This window comes from Chiloscyllium punctatum, chromosome 38 (assembly GCF_047496795.1).
Source record: "Chiloscyllium punctatum isolate Juve2018m chromosome 38, sChiPun1.3, whole genome shotgun sequence".
NCBI classification, from domain to species: Eukaryota; Metazoa; Chordata; class Chondrichthyes; order Orectolobiformes; family Hemiscylliidae; genus Chiloscyllium; species Chiloscyllium punctatum.
This window is the reverse complement of record NC_092776.1, coordinates 60,793,908-60,810,427: the sequence shown is the minus strand read 5'-3', so window position 1 is coordinate 60,810,427 and position 16,520 is coordinate 60,793,908. Positions and strand designations below refer to the sequence as shown.

General features: G+C 43.2%; 1 protein-coding gene across 2 annotated transcripts in view; it reads right to left on the bottom strand.

Annotated features, from left to right (window-relative positions):
• Positions 1-13,506: 13,506 nt before the first annotated feature.
• The window catches only part of LOC140463661 (uncharacterized), a 68,544-nt gene continuing 65,530 nt past the window's right edge, over positions 13,507-16,520 (bottom strand). For both annotated transcript variants that reach the window (XM_072557986.1, XM_072557987.1), the window contains one exon: positions 13,507-15,731. Coding sequence is in view for 1 of the 2 variants with exons in the window: in XM_072557987.1 (XP_072414088.1) it covers positions 15,728-15,731 (4 nt within the window). In the remaining variant the exon portion in view is untranslated. The remainder of the gene's footprint in view (positions 15,732-16,520) is intronic.

The window sequence follows — 16,520 nt, the reverse complement described above, 5'->3', positions numbered from 1 at the left end:
GACAGAATGTTCCCTCCCAGTCAGTGAACACATCAGCAGTCAAGCACATTAGCCTAGATCTTTGGGTAAGTGTCCTCCAAGGTGGCCTTCAAGGTACACAACAACACAGAATCGCTGAGCAGAAACTGATAGCTGCCACATCAAGCTGTCATGCACCCAGATAGAATGTTTTGTATGGTGCATCTGTAAAAGTTGCTGAGGGTGCTTATGAACATGCCACATTTTCTAAGCCTCTTTAGGAAGAAGAGTTGTTGTTGTTCCTTCTTGACCATTGCGTCCAAGTGGGAAGACCAGGCCAGATTGTTGGTTATTGTCACTCCTAGGAACTTGACACTCTTAACCTGCTCCACCTTAACTCCATTGATGTAGATTAGGGTATGTCTCTCTTCTTTCTTCCTGAAGCCAATGATCTATTCTTAAGTTTTGCTAATATTGAGGGAGAGATTGTTTTCTTTGCACCACGACACCAAACATTTTATCTCCTTCCTGTATTCTGACTATTGCTTTGATATCTGGCCTACAATGGTAGTGTCATCAGCAAACTTGTAGATGGCATTTAGACGAAATTTGGCCACACAAGTCAAGATTGTACAGGGAGTACATTAGGCGGCTGAGTATGCATCCTTGCGGGGTGCTGGTGTTGAGGATTATCATGGAGGAGGAGTTGCCTGTCTTCACTGATTGCGGTCGGTAGATCGGAAGCTGAGGATCCAGTTACAGAGGACGGAGCCAAAACCTAGGTCTTAGAGTTTGGAGATTACTTTGGAAAGAATTATTTTTTCCTGACAAATGTCATTGGGGCAGATGAAAAGTAATGAGTAATTCTCCTGACAGCTTGTGGACCTGCAGCCTTTTGGTTAATGGGAGCTTGATATTCCCTGAGGCACCAGACACAGTTTGTAGTCAAGATTCCAGTGGTGCTGGAAAAGGACAGCAGGTCAGGCAAGAATCATCAGGAATTATGCCTGAAACGTCGATTCTCCTGCTCCTCGGATACTGCCTGACCTGCTGTGCTTTTCCAGCACCACGCTATCAACTCTGATCTCCAGCATCTGCAGTCATCACTTTCTACTACAAAGAGTTGATAGATTTAGTTAAGGAATATTACCACGCCAAGCCTCCTCTAATTCTGACACGCTATTGGTTTGAGAACCAGCGGATTCTATATTGGGATATTTGACTAGGTTAAGGCGACTAGCAGAGACATGTGACTTTGGTTTAACCCTTAGTGAGATGCTGAGAGATCATTTGGTATTTGGGACTAATGATGTGACCATACAAAAGGGCCTACCATGTAAAGTCCATGTGGACTTCACACAGGCACCATAACTGGCTTTATCATTGGAAAATGCTACCAGTGGAAAATATGAGTTGCAGGATATTCCAATGGAAGTGGAAACACTCGCCAGTCCAAATGAGCTCAGAGAATATCACTTGAGTGAAGGCAATTGCATAACCTCACTCAGGACATATCCTGAATAGAGGGACTCGAGGTCAGCCCACAGCAAAACCCCAAAATAAAGCCAAGACTCAGCCAAAAGTTTAAAAGTTTCTTCAGGATATGGGCCAGCAAGTCATTGTAGTTGCTGCCGGTATGCTGACTTGAAAGCAAAAGAGTCCCACTTGACCTAAATAGAGTAAGAGAACCCATAGGCTGGTATCCTGGAGAGTACACACCCTGGAAGGTCCACCTAACATTTGGTTTGGAACAGTTAAATTGCTTAGCAACATCTAACTCAAGACCAATCAAAATGAGTGTCTCATTAAATGTTCTAATAAGAATGTAAGAACCAGGAACAAAAGTAGGCTGACTGGCCCTTTGACCATGCTCCGCCATTCAATAAGATCATGACTGATCTTCTCATGTCCTCAATTCCACTTATCCAGCCTCTCACCATAACCCTTAATTCCTTTATTGTTCAAAAAATTATCTATCTTGGCCTTAGAGCACTCAATGAGGAAGCCTAACTATTTCACTGGGCAGAGAATTCCACAAATTCACAACCCTCTGGGTGAAAATGTTCCTCCTCAATTCTGCTGCTCAATAAATCTGCTCCCCCTAATTTTGAGGCTGCGCTCTCTTGTTGTAGTTTCACCCATCAGTGGAAACATCCTGTCTGCTTCCATCCTATCTAATCCCTTCATAATTTTATATGTTTCATTCTTCTGAATTCCAATGAATATAATCCAAGTCTACTCAGTCTCTCCTCATAAGCCAATCCCCTCAACTCCAAATTAACCTAGTGAACTTCCTCTGCAACCCCTCCAGTGCCAGTACGTCCTTTCTCAAGTAAGGAGACCAAAACTGCATGCAGTCCTCCGGGTGTGACCTCACAGCTGTTTTTAAACTTTAGCAATGAAGGACAAAATTCAATTTGCCTCCATATGCATTTGGAAAGTATAATAACGAGAAAAAAATAACTAGAGAGAGAATAGGATCCCTCAAGGACCAAAGTGGACATGTATATGTGAAACGGCAGGAGATGAGCAAGATCCTCAATGAATGTTTCTCCTCTGTGTTTACCGTGGAGAAAGGCATGAAGACTTGGGTACCTGAGGAAGTTAGTGGTAATATCTTGGGGACAGACCATATCACAGTGGAGAAGATGTTAGACGTATTAAAACATATTAAGATGGATAAATCTCCTGGTCCTTACCAGATATATCCTAGAACCTTGTAAGAGGCTAGAGAAGAAATTGCAGGGGCCCTGACTGATATTTTTGCATCATTGTTAGCCATGGGCAAGGTCCCAGAAGACTGCAGGGTAGCGGATGTTGTGCCCTTATTCAAGAAGGGCTGCAAAGAAAAGCTTGGGAACTATAGACCAGTAAGCCTAACGTCTGTGGTTGGTAAGTTACTTGAGAAGAATCTGAGGGATAAGATATACATGCATTTGGAAAGATTGAGTTTGATTAGGAGCAGTCAGTACAGCTTTGTGCATGGGAGATCATGCCTCACAAATTTGTTAGAGTTCTTCGATGAAGTGACCAGGAAAGTTGATAAGGCAGGGCAGTAGACCTAGTCTGTATAGATTTCAGTAAGCTCTTTGATAACGTTCCAAATGGTAGGCTGCTCTGGAAAGTTAGATCACATGGAATCCAGGGCAATCTGGCAAATTGGCTTGATGGAAGGAAGCAGAGAGTAATAGTGGAAGGATGCTTATCAGACTGGAGGCCTTTGGCTTGTGGTGTACCTCAGGTCGACACTGGGCCCATTGCTGCTTGTTACCTTAATCAATGATTTGGATGAGAATGTATATAGCATGGTAGTAAGTTTGCAGATGACACTAAAATAGGCGGTGTCATGGACAGTGAGAAAAGTTCTCAGAAATTGCAACAGGACCTTGATCAGCTGGGGAAGTGAGCTGAGAAATAGCAAATGGACTTCAATATAGGTAAGTGGGAGGTGTTATATTTTGGAAAGTCAAACGAAGATAGGAGTTTAATGGTGAATGGCAGGGCCTTAAGGAGTGTAGTGGAATAGAAGGACCTTGGAGTTCAGGTGCACAGTTCTCTGTAAGTAGAGTCATAGGTAGACAGGGTAGTGAAGAAGGCTTTTGGCACACTGGCATTGAGTATAGAAGTTAGGAAATTATGTTGCAGTTATACAGGATGTTAGTGAGGCTGCACTTGGAGTATTGTGTTTGGTTTTGGTCACCTTGTTATTAAATTGGAAAAAGTGGAGATGAAGTTTACAAGGATGTTGCCAGGACGTAAGGATTTGAGATTTATGGAGAGGTTGAACAAGCTAGGACTTTTCTCCTTAGAGCATAGGGGACTGAGGGGGCATCTTATAGAAATGTATCAGACCATGAGAGGCATGGATACAGTGAATGCACTCAGTATTTTTCCCAGGTTGGAGAATCGAGGACTAGAGGGCATCAGTTTAAGGCTAGAGGGTAAAGAATAAGAGGGAACCTGAGGGGCAACTAGAATTCTTTGAAGACATTACAAGCATGGTGGACAACGGGTACCGAGTAGATGTGCTGTATCTAGATTTCCAAAAGGAATTCAACAAGGTGCAGCACAAAAGGGTGCTGCATAAGATAAAGATGCATGGGCAATGTATTAGCATGAATAGAGGATTGGTTAACTAACAGGAAATGTGTTGCTGGAAAAGCGCAGCCGGTCAGGCAGTATCCAAGGAGCAGGAGAATCGACGTTTCAGGCACGAGCCCTTCTTCAGGCTCATGCCCGAAACGTTGATTCTCCTGCTCCTTGGATGCTGCCTGACCTGCTGCGCTTTTCCAGCAACACATTTTCAGCTCTGATCTCCAGCATCTGTAGTTCTCACTTTCTCCTAACTAACAGGAAGCAAAGAGTGGGGATAAATGAGTGCTTTTCTAGCTGGCAATCAGTGACTAGTGGTGTGCCTGAGGGATCAGTGTTGGGACCACAATTATTCACAATTTACAGAGATGATTTGGAGTTAGGTACTATGTGTAGTGTGTCAACATTTGTGGATAAGACTAAGTTGAGTGGTAGAGCAAAGTGTGCAGAGAACTGTGAAACCTTGCAAATGGAAATATATAGTTTAAGTATGTGGGTGAAGATCTGGCAGATGGAGTACAATGTTGATAAATGTGAAGTCATCCATTTTGGAAGGACTAACAATAAAAAGGACAATTACTTGAATGGTTAAATATTGCAGCTTGCTGCCTTGAAGAGGGACTTGGGTGTCCTTATGCATGATTCACAGGATGTTGACCTGCAGTGCAACAGGTAATTAAGAAGGCAAATGGAATTTTGTCCTTCATTGCTAAAGGAATTGAGTTTAAAAGCAGAGAGGTTATGTTGCAGCTATATAGAGTGCTGGTGAAGCCACACCTGGAGTACTGCGTGCAGTTTTGGTCTCCTTACTTGAGAAAGGATGTACTGACACTAGAGGGAGTACAGAGGAGGTTCACTAGGTTGATTCTGGAGTTGAGGGGGTTGTCTTATGAGGAGAAACTGAGAAGACTGGGATTATAATCATTGGAATACAGAAGAATGAGGCAGGATCTTTTACAAACGCATAAAAGTATGAAAGGTAGAATAGGATAGAAGTAGAGAGGATGTTTCCACTGGCGAACAGACAAGATGGCAGAGTCTCAAAAGTAAGCTTGATTAGAGTTGTGAATAGTTTTAGATTAGATTCCCTACAGTGTGGAAACAGGCCCTTCGGCCCAACAAGTCCACACTGACCACACTGACCCAGACCCATTTCCCTCTGATTAATGCACCTAACACTATGGGCAATTTAGCATGGCCAATTCAGCATGTCCAATTCACCTGACCTGCACATGTTTGGACTGTGGGAGGAAACTGGACCACCTGGAGGAAACCCACGCAGACACAGGGAGAATATGAACACTCTGCACAGACAGTTACCCGAGGCTGGAATCAAATCCGGGTCTATGATGCCATGAGGCTGCAGTTGCCCTGCCCCTTTTGTTGTTTAATATTTAGTTTTAGAGTTAAATAATAAATTGGTATTATTTTCTTTAGATCGAAGAATTTGGGAGTTCTCTGTCACTTGTACTTTAACAGATTACAAGGTGAGGTGTTTGGTTTAATTAACAGAAGGAGTCACTGCCATGTCATAATAACCTATACTGGGGAAACTTTACAGATTAATAGTACAAGTTTGGTTTTGGTCTCTTCTCTGAAGCAGCTAATTCAGTTACCACTGATTGTAGTAAAAGGCTTGGGACCGAGCTTAATGGGATGAAATTGGCTGAGCAGGATTCACATAACTCCCCTGGGCCAAATGGACTATACCCAAGGTTACTACAGGAAGCAAGGGAAGAGATTGCTGCACCTTTGGCAAATATCTGCGATCTCTGTCCAGTGGTGTAGTACTAGATGATTGGAGGGTGGCAAATGTTGTTCCCTTGTTCAAGAAATGGAAAAGGGATAACCGTGGGAATTACAGACCAGTCAGTCTTACATCGGTAGTGGGCAAATTATTGGAAAGGATTCTGAAGAGACAGAATTTATGATTATTTGGAAAAGCACAGCTTGATTAGAGATAGTCAGCATGGCTTTGTGAGGGGCAAGTCATGCCTCACAAGCCTTACTGAATTCTTTGAGGATGTGACAAAAGACATTGATAAAGGTAGAGGAATGGATGTGGTTATATGGATTTTAGCAAGGCATTTGATCAAGTTCCCCATTGTTGGCTCATTCAGAAGGTAAGGAGGCATGGGACTCAGGAAACTGTGACTGTCTGGTACAAAATTGGCTGACCTATAGAAGACAGATGGTGGTAGTAGAAGGAAAGTATTTAGCCTTGAGCTCAGTAACCAGTGGTGTTCCACAGGAATCTGTTCTGGGACCTCTGCTTTTTGTGAGTTTTATAAATGACTTGGATGAAGAAGTGGAAGGGTGGTTAGCAAGTTTGCTGATAACATGAAGGTTGGCAGAGTTGTGGATGATGCGGAAGCTGTTGTAGCTTGCAACAGGACATTGACAGGGTGCAGAGCTTGACTGAGGCCTGGCAGATTGAGTTTATCCTGGAACTGAAAAGTCTGGAGTTGAAGGGTTTTAGGCCAATTTGATTATAGCTACCTCAGGCAAAAGGCTTTTAAGTTAAAAAAAAAAGACACTTGTACAATGAAAGGAGTGTAGCCAGTTCTTCCAGCTCAGATTTTCTCCGGTTTGGTTTGGTTTGGTTTCAGCACAGTAGGATTGAAAAAGCTGCTGAACCCCAAAGAAGCAGGTCCAGGCTGATCGTCCTCTCTCTCTGGCTTCCCTCATGTAAGAGCCTGAAGTTGATTTAATCTTTTGTGGCAAGGGTGTTTATGGGGATTGTTGCAAGTATTTGGACAGCATCATTAAATTGGGATAATCTGCTGGGTTTTCAGATAGGTCAAGTTATTCTGCATTCTGTTCTCTTTGTTTGTGTTTCATTCGGTAACCTTGTAAATGAATTCTATTTTTTTTAAAACTAAGTGATTTGATCAGCAGTATCGCTCCTAGAATATCCACTTCACACCTGCTTAAAACAACTAGCAAAGTTAGGGTCTGGGCTACTTTCTTCAAATGTTTTGTTGGAGTCTGGCCTGGTCCATATTAATGCCCATTGGTCCCTCAAAGTTGCCACCCAATTGATAGGGTTGTTAAGAAGGCATTTGGTGTGTTGGCTTTCATTAGCAGGGTATTGAGTTTTAGAACTAAGATGTTATGCTGCAGCTCTATAAAGCCCTGGTTAGACCACACATGGAATATTGTGTTCAGTTCTGGTCACCTCATTAGAGGAAAGATGTGGAAGCTTTAGAGAGGGTGCAGAGGAGATTTACCAGGATGCTGCTTTGACTCGACACCATGTCTTATAAACAAACTTTGAGGGAGTTAGGGCTTTTCTCATTGGAGTCAAGAAGGATGAGAGATGACTTGTCAGAGGTGAACATGATGAAGAGAGGCATAGATAGACTGGATAGACAGAGACTATTTCCCATGGTGGAAATGGCTATGGGGGGCATAATTTTAAGGTGTTTGGAGGAAGGTTTTGGACAGATGTCAGAGGTAGGTTTTTTACACAGAAAGTGATGGATGCGTGGAATGCACTGTCAGCATTGGTAGTAGAGTCAGATGCAGTAGAGACATTTAAGCAACACTTATATGGGTCCTTGAAGATAGCAAAATGTAGGGTATGTAGGTTAGTTTGATCTTAGAGTAGGATAAAAGGATGGCACAATATTGAGGGCCAATGTCCTGTACTATGCTATAGTGTTCTGTGTTCTATGTTCTAGATTGTCTCAACACTTTTTGATGAGAAAGTGACTGACTGAGTGAAGTCCTAATTAAATAACCAGAAGCTTTTTAAGGTGTAAGGACTATCAAAAGAGCTAAGGCCATCTTGCACATTGACCAGGAAGCAAGTCCACGATTCTGCAAGGCTCACCCCCTGCCTTTGCCTTAGGGGTAAAAGTAGAAGCAGAAATCAGAAGGCTGAAAAGCGAAAGAGTCATCAAACCAGTCCAGTTTGCAGAATGGGCAGCACCAGTTGTATTGATTATCAAGCCTAATGAGTCAATTTGCCTTTGTGGGGATTTTAAATAAATGGTAGACCACTTTTCGCTTTGAGGTTTTATATGCAAAACTGGCAGGGGATTTATCCTTCAAGAAGCTGGACATGAACCATGTATATTTGCAGTTGCAGTTAGATGAAGATTCCCAGAAGTATGCTACATTAATATCCCTAAGGGTTTGTATCAATATATGAGACAGCCATCTGAGGTATTGTCAGCCTGTGCAATTTTTCAGCAGACGATGGAGAATGTTTTACAAGGTCTACCCCAGGTCGCCATTTATCTAAAAGTTATGCTAATAACAGGGTAGACCAATAAGGAGCACTTCAAGAACTTAGATTTTTCTCCCATGCAGATGTATGCTTTAGAAGGGAAATATGTGTGACCCAGCTACCTGGGCTTCAGAGTCGACAAGACCAGGTTGCACCTGTTGGGAAATAATGTGAGGGTGATCAAAGGTGCCCCTGCTCCCATGTCTGTACTGGAGCTTAGGTTTTTCCTTGGGCTGGAGAATTATTACTGAAAGTTCATACATAAGCTGGCCTCCATCCTGGCACCTTTGTATCAACTCAAAGGTCAGCCTTAGAAATGATTGTGCAACCAAGTCATAACTTAGAGGAAAGTGAAGAAACAGCTATCAACCTCTAAGATGTTGGCACACTATGATCCCAAGCGAGATCTGGCATTGACATGCATTCTCTCCCATAAGACATAGGGATAGTATTAGCTCATTGGTAGCCCAATGGAAAGGGAAGCTCAATAGCGCATGCATCCAGGACTTTGGCTAATGCAGAGCGTAAATACACCGAGATAGAGAAGGAAGCTATGGCGGTCAAATTTGGAGTTAGAAAGTTCCAATACCTTTACAGACGTGCATTTGCAATAATAGCGGATCACAAATACTTGCTAGGTCTACTTAAAGAGGACAATGCAGCACTACCCATAGCTTCATGCTGAATTCAGCTAATACTAAGTGCAAATAATTACAAGTTGGAACATCATCTCGGAAGCCTAGTAGCAAATATGGATGCATTGAGTGGCCTCCCACTGACAGCTACAACACAGGTGATATTCAACTGAAAGAGTCTGTAATGGTTTTAAATTTTCTGGACATGCTTCCAGTCACAGCAGACAATCTGGCTTTGGACACAGAAAGATCTGGTTCTGGCAAAACTAGTGGTGAGAAGGGAAAACAAAGGGCTGTCACAACCAAAATTAAAACCTTTTCAGATCTGGAGAGACTAGATTACAGTAGAGATTACATTATTATGGGGAGCAAGAGTGATTGTCCCAAATAAAGGTTGCTGCCACATACTAGCTGAACTTCACCAGGGTCATCCAAGTGTTTCCAGAATGAAGGCATTGACAAGAAGTTATGTCAGGTGGTCACAGTTGGATGCAAACATACCTGTGTTAGTGGGGCAGTGCCCAGAGTGCCAGCAAAGACAAAGATTGCCACCAGCAGCTCCCCTATATTTGAGGGAATGGCCAGGTAAACCTTGGACTCGGAATATGTCGACACTACAGGTCCTTTCATAGGTTCAATGTTCTTAATCATTGTGGATGCCCACAGTAGCTGAACACGTGTATACAGCTCATTCATGTTTGATAGAAAAATCAAACATTTTACTATCATTTTCTAAGCAGTATCCGATATAAAAGTGGTGTACGTATTCTGTAATGCATGGACACCTGGAAGAGTTGGTCGCAGATTAAAGTTGAATGGTATTCGTCATATAAGGACAATTCCGTACCATTCATCATCCAATGGTCTGGTAAAAAGAACAGTCCAATTCCAAAGACAGGCTTAAAGAAACAGCCTACAGTTTCACTAGATACCAAACTGTCCTGGTTCCTATTTGATTATAAGATCACCTCTCATGCAACTACAGTAACAGCAGATTTACTAATGGGGATCAGGTTATATCTGATCTTCGCAGTCCTGAGGTTGTGGGGGAGGGTGAAGCAGCAACAGATTTTACACCCTTGAGGTCTCAATATTGAATTCCACAATGTCAGAGCATGACTTCTGTCCTTCATTTCTTTTTACATCACCCCACTTTCCTCCAGCCATATCTTGTTTGTATCTTGTTCACTTTGCTCTCGGCAGAGAAGATTGATTTTCTCCTTTTTGCACCTCCAATTACATCTCATTCTCTCTTTTACCACTATTGTCACTCCCTTTGCCATTTGCTGTGGGCACCCTCACAATCTGTTCCACTTGCTCCTCCTCCCCCTCTGTCAAAAGCATAAAAATAAATATTTTCCAGCCCCATTCAGTTCTAATGAAAAGTCATGCTGGTCTTGAAATGTTAACTTTGTTTTTCTCTCCACAGATGCTGCTAGACGTGCCAATTTCTCCAACATTTTATATATTTTTAAAAACTTCAGATTGCCATCATCCTAGTATTCTGCTTTTCATAGAATCCCTGCAGTGTGGAAACAGGCCCTTTGGCCAACAGGTCCATGCCAACCCTTCAAAGAGTAACCCACCTTGACTAATGCACCTATCTACACACCCCCTGAACACTATGGGCAATTCAGCATAATCAGTTCACCTAACCTGCACATCTTTGGATTGTGGGAGGAAACCAGAGCACCCACACAGAACCCACGCAGACACAGAGAGAACATGCAAACTCCACACCCAACGCTGGAATCGAACCCTGGTCCCTAATACTGCGAGGCAGCGGTGCTAACCACTGAGCCAGTGTGACAAACTGCCTATCTTTGTGTCTGTACTAAATGACAACGCAAATACTGTTAGCCTCTAAGCTCTGGCTGAAGGGGCAAAAAAGACAAGGCAGAGACGTTGTGCTGGGAACGTTCAACCTTTTGATAAAGTGGGAGCATCTATAACATGCAGAGCTGATAATGTGGGGTTAACCTGACAATGTCATTATGGAGAGGAGTTGTGTGAATTTGTATGAAGAACAAAAATGTTCAGTTAGATCATGACAGGAAAATGAAGATCCTTTTCAAAAAACAGCACAGAGGGCGAGAATGGTCCACAATCACTTCAGGTCTCAGAATAACTGAGAGTGAAGTGCTGTACTGAAAGATCTGGACACCAGGGGGTGCCAGAAAGCCTCTCTTGGCCTTCCTGTCTTTCCACAGTCCCAACTTTCTGCAGGTCGCAGGATCTGGGGAGATCACATTGGGTCAAAAGGCATGTGACTCACAGCTTTATTTAACAGAACTCTGCAAAAATAGGATATTGGGTAAGACAGGAGGCTGCACTAATCCCAATATTGATTGAAGGCATCAGTGGAATTGTTGGGAGGTGTAGACAGGAACAGGAGGGACAGAGCTTCTACAGACAGTGGGGATGAAGCCTGAAGCACTGACCAAGAAGTTAGGGTTAGAGGGATCTGTGGAGACGAACAGCTCCCACCTGGTACAGGCAATAATGAGAGCTTGAAGAAATGATCAATTGTGTGGACAGGACGGGGCAACAACACCTAAGGAGTATCAAAATTTCTGCATCTTCCTGGCTGGATAAGACCATCTTTATTAGTGCCCCAGGTGACACACAAGTCTCCCACATCTTGACTTTCTTCACTCTGGACTCCCTCAATCTGCTGGCGGTATTTGCTGAATTTCATTACCTTCTACTCATCAGGGTCTCCTAGGACCCTGATGCCATAATTGCAAAACTACCACTTGCCCTGTATTTTGGTTCTCATTTTCTTTGTTCTCATGCTTCTGACTGCCAACACCGAGAGAGAACTTTGCTACATTTGAGTGGTGGATCGAAAGGTCAAGGTAAGGCTTTACTCCATCCTGTGTAAAGTGACAGAATGTGTGTGTTGGTCATTGATGAAGACTGGCATAGATTTGACTGCTTGCTGCATCCACGTGGCCACACTTTTTATGGAGGGAGCCATCAACACAAATAGCTGAAACTCATGGCTGAAATGGACACCTCCATTTTCTCTCTCTGAGTGGGGCTTCGCGAGTTCTCTCTGGCAGATGCACACATACTTCCTGTGTTGTTCCGCAGTTTCCTTTTTTATAGATGACCCCATGATGCTCAGCATTAATGTAGCTGAGCAGAGTCTGGGATGTCCAGCATTCTGTCCTGTGGGACAATGTAGTTTATGAACATCATGTGTATCTAAACTGATGGGGGGAGCACTTCACTGGTATGACAGTGTGCAACCTCCTTTAGGACCCTTTTAGCATCATTTTATCCCTCCATTATAATCTGCAAAATGTAGTCCCCTAAATTAACCGCTGTCCCACCTCAGTAAGGTCCATATTGTAATACCACCATTGTAGCTCTGTCATACAGATATGCAAATGAAGCAAGAGTGAAGTGACAAACCTTCTCACACAGCGAGTTGTTAGCATCTGGAATGCACTGCCTGGAAATTTGGTGAAACTGGTTTCAATTAAGGCAATCAAGAGGGCATTGGATGATTATTTGGATCGAAGTTGTTTGCAAGGATATGGGGATAAAGAGGAGATTGGCACAAGATAATGATGCTCAGTTGAAAAGTCCGTGCAGGCAGAATGGCTTCCTTCTGCACTGTAACAGTTATGTGATTTTAACCTATTAGAACCCCGCAACGTAATCTACCCTTTAATACCCCCGATGCACCCTCCCATTATACACTCCATTTTAACTCACCCACTGTAGACTCCAGCCTTTCTTTGTTACCACCCTTTCTGTAACCCTGCTATTCTAAGCCTGTTCTAGCTTAATTCTAACTTTTTGTTGCCTTGGATTCAAGACTGGACGAATGTCACCCGCTGCAATAGTGTGGTATTTGCCCTGTACACAGACCCAATGCTCTGTGGTCTCTCTCTGAATGAGGGTGGAGATTAAGGTACACAGGCTCAGCAAGTGAAGATTGCACCAGTACTTTCCAAAATTCAATTCCCTCTGGAGCTGGGTCTCAATATTCTTCAATAACTTGACATATGCAATGATTTTTGAACTTTCAACTTCTTGAATATTTGCCTTTTATTAGTACCCACAGCCATCTCAGAACATTTTGTTGAGTTACAATATATAGAAATCTGTTACTATTTGTAATATTACACGATAAAGCTTCACAGTTAGAACAATCTGTTAAATATATCTGTATATGAAAGATAATGTGTGATAAATCTTTATGTAGTATTCACATTGTTTAAAAACAAAACAGCTTCCTAAGAAGAAAGTTTGTTGAATCATATTAATTAAAACCTTTCTGCTCAGGCACAGTATTAATTTTTGCTGCCCTCGTCACTTTCACTGGTCAGATTTTTGTTTCTGTCGTGTTGCTGTCTTAACCTTTTTGGGAGATCAGTGTAAGATATTGGCCCAATATGGCTATTTACAGTATTTCTCTGGAGATCTGGTGATCTCTTCACTGCCAGCTTTGAAAAGAAATTCCTTGTATACAAGTCAATGTGTTCAGAGTCAAACCCATTGGGAAACTGCCTCAGTTTGGGCAATAGACCGACCACCACCACCTCCCCCCCGCCCCCCCCCCCCACACACCTCGTGTCATCAGGGGAGTGTCAGACACTGGCCCCTCTTGAGTAACACCCTTTAATTCAAAAATCCTGAAGTGGGGAGTTTAGAGTTTTGGAGCGGTTCACCAGTGAATACCACTGCCCCCGGGCTTTGGATTTTGGAATGAACAGTGCAGGAGTTGGTGATAATTGAAATAATAGTAACATATGCAGACCTTGAACCCCTGAGTAAAGGTTAATGCTTGATAATCTGTAAAAATGTGTTCATTGATGCCAATTGGTATCAGGGTAGGGGAATGGGTCTGGGTGGGTTACTCTTCGAAGAGTTGGCGTGGTCTGATTGGTCCGAAGGGTCTGTTTCTGCACTGTAGGGATTCTAATTCTAAAACAAAATGCTGGCGATTGCAACAGGTCAGACAGCATCCATGGAAGACAGCAAGCTATCGTTTCGAGTCTAGATAACACTTCATCAGGGCTGAATTAAAGTGTGGATAGGACAGCATTTATGCTATAATTTGGGTGGGGGAGCATCCTGGGGGTAGTGCATGTAGGGTGCTGGTGAAGAAAAGATATTGTTAGTTCAGTTTAACTGATTGGAATGTGAGAATGGTAGAACAATGGTACGTCTCCTGTCAGACTTGAAAGGATTGTAAGTGGGATGGGGGGAGGGGAGGACAATCTAAAAGAAAGGGAATAAATATTCATAATTTAAAGGTATTGAACTCCAAGTCCAGAAGGCTGTAAAGTGCCTAGTCTGAAGATGAGATGTTGTTCCTCCAATTTGTACCATGAATTACTGCAGCATGCCAAGGACAGGTATGTAGGCATATGAGCAGGACGCTGTGTTAAAATCATCAGCAACAGGAATGTCAGGGTCCTGCTTGCACACAGACTGGAGTTGTTCCGCGAAGCAGTCACCCAGTCTGCATTTGGTTTCTCCAATGTAGAGTAGGCCACATTGGGTGCAGTGGATACAATACACAAGATTGAAGGAGGTACAGGTGAAATGCTGCTTCATCTGGACAGACTGTTTAGGACCCCAGATAGTGAGCAGGGAGGAGGTGAAAGGGCAGGTGTTGCACCTTCTGTGGTTACATGGGAAGGTGCTGAGGAGAAAGGGAGTGGTGTTGGTGGTTGTGGAATGGACTGGAGTGTCCCAGATGGAATAATCCTTGAGAAATGGTGATGTGGGAATGAGGAGAAAGTATGTTTGGTGGCGGCATTCTGCTGGAGTTATCTGAAATGATGGAGAATGATCCTTTGAATGCAGAGGCTGATGGAATGAAAAGTGAGCACAAGGCCAACCCAATCACACTGTTGTGAGTGATGGGAAGGGGCAAGGGCAGAAGCATGGTTGATAGGTGGAATGTGATTGAAGGCCCTGTCAACCACAATGGGTGGGAAACCATGGTCATGGATGAAGCAACCAATGTCAGCAGCACTGTTTTGGAAAGTGGCATCATCCAAATGGATTCTCTGATGAAGAGTCATCTAGACTCTCCATGGATGCTGCCTGACCCGCTATGATCTCCAGCATTTGTTGTCCTCAGTACAGATTCCAGCATCTGCAGTAATTTGTTCGGACATTTTCTTTAATGGAACTGTAGTTTATTGGAAATATCTTAAATATGTCCGAGGTCTATAATCATAGTTGCAGTTGAGCCAGAAACCAAACCAAGAAACTGAAAGCAATATTAGATAAAACAATCATTTTGACAAAGACAGAAATTCCTGGAAAATTCCTTCAGCAGCTCTGGCAGCATTTGTGGAGAGAAATCAAAAGTTAACTCAAGTTCTGAAGGAGGGTCATGCGACCCGAAATGTTAACTCTGATATCTCTCCACAGATGCTGCCAGACCTGCTGAACATTTCCATGAATCTCTGTTTTTGTTTCTCATTGACACCATGTGCAGCTCTTTTGGTTTTTAATCATTTTGACAATCCAGTTGACGTTACTTGAAGTCAGAACTTTGTCAATTAGTGAATAGTACAAACATAAAGAAGGTCACAGAACCTCACGCATTACAGAAAAGATGGATAAACACAATCTTCAACATTGCGGACCTGGCTTCTAACAAACTGGTCTGCTTTGTATTTAAAATAAATTTCCAGAAATTCCTGGATGACAGATCAAAGCAGCCACTCAGTAGTGCCAACTGTGCTATGTCCATAGTGCTGCCCCAGAGACTCCCTCTCTACTGGATCAGATAGATTGTCACACGTTATTGGAATTTCTCTGGACAGTGTTCTTATCTGAAAGAATATGGAGAAAATGTCAGGTCAACAGAAACAGCTCACATTACATTAGCTATCAAATCCACTGGGTTATTTAACAGTGATTTTGAAATTCAGTAACATCGAACCCTTATTTCAACTGCAGAAACGACTGCACAAAACCAGCAATCTAGTAACTGGCTGTATATGAACATGACCTCCACTAAAATCTATAAGTATAATCCCCAGAATGGAACACAAACACATGCAATTGACCCTAATTTATATCTTGCAATTTGAAATAATTTGCTCATGGGCTGTTTGCCTTAAATGGATTTTAGCCATTAATTTGTTACAATCCGGGAGGGAGTGGGATAGTCTGAGAGGGAGTACAGGAGGGTGTGAGACAGTCTGGGAAGGGGTGAGACAGTTCAAAGGATTGATGGAACAGTGTGTGAGGGGATGGGCCAGTCCAGGAGGTGGTGGGACAGTGTGGGAGGGTGCGGGCAGTCTGGGAGGATTTAGGACAGTGTGGAAGGGGCTGGGGCACTCTGAGAGGGGTAAGATAATCCAGGACAGGATGTAACAGTCAATGAGGGGAATGGGACATTCTGGGAGGGGGGGAGGGGTGGGACTGTCTGAGGGGTGGGAATGTGGAAGAGGGGAGAGACTGTCTGAGAGTAGGTGAGATTGTCCATGAGAGGGTCAACAGTGTGGGAAAGGATGAAATAGGCTGGGAGGGGGGTGAGATAGTCCAAAACAGGTCAAGACAATCTGAGAGAAGGGTGGGGTAGTGTGGGATGGGGTGGGACAGTCTGGGATGATTTG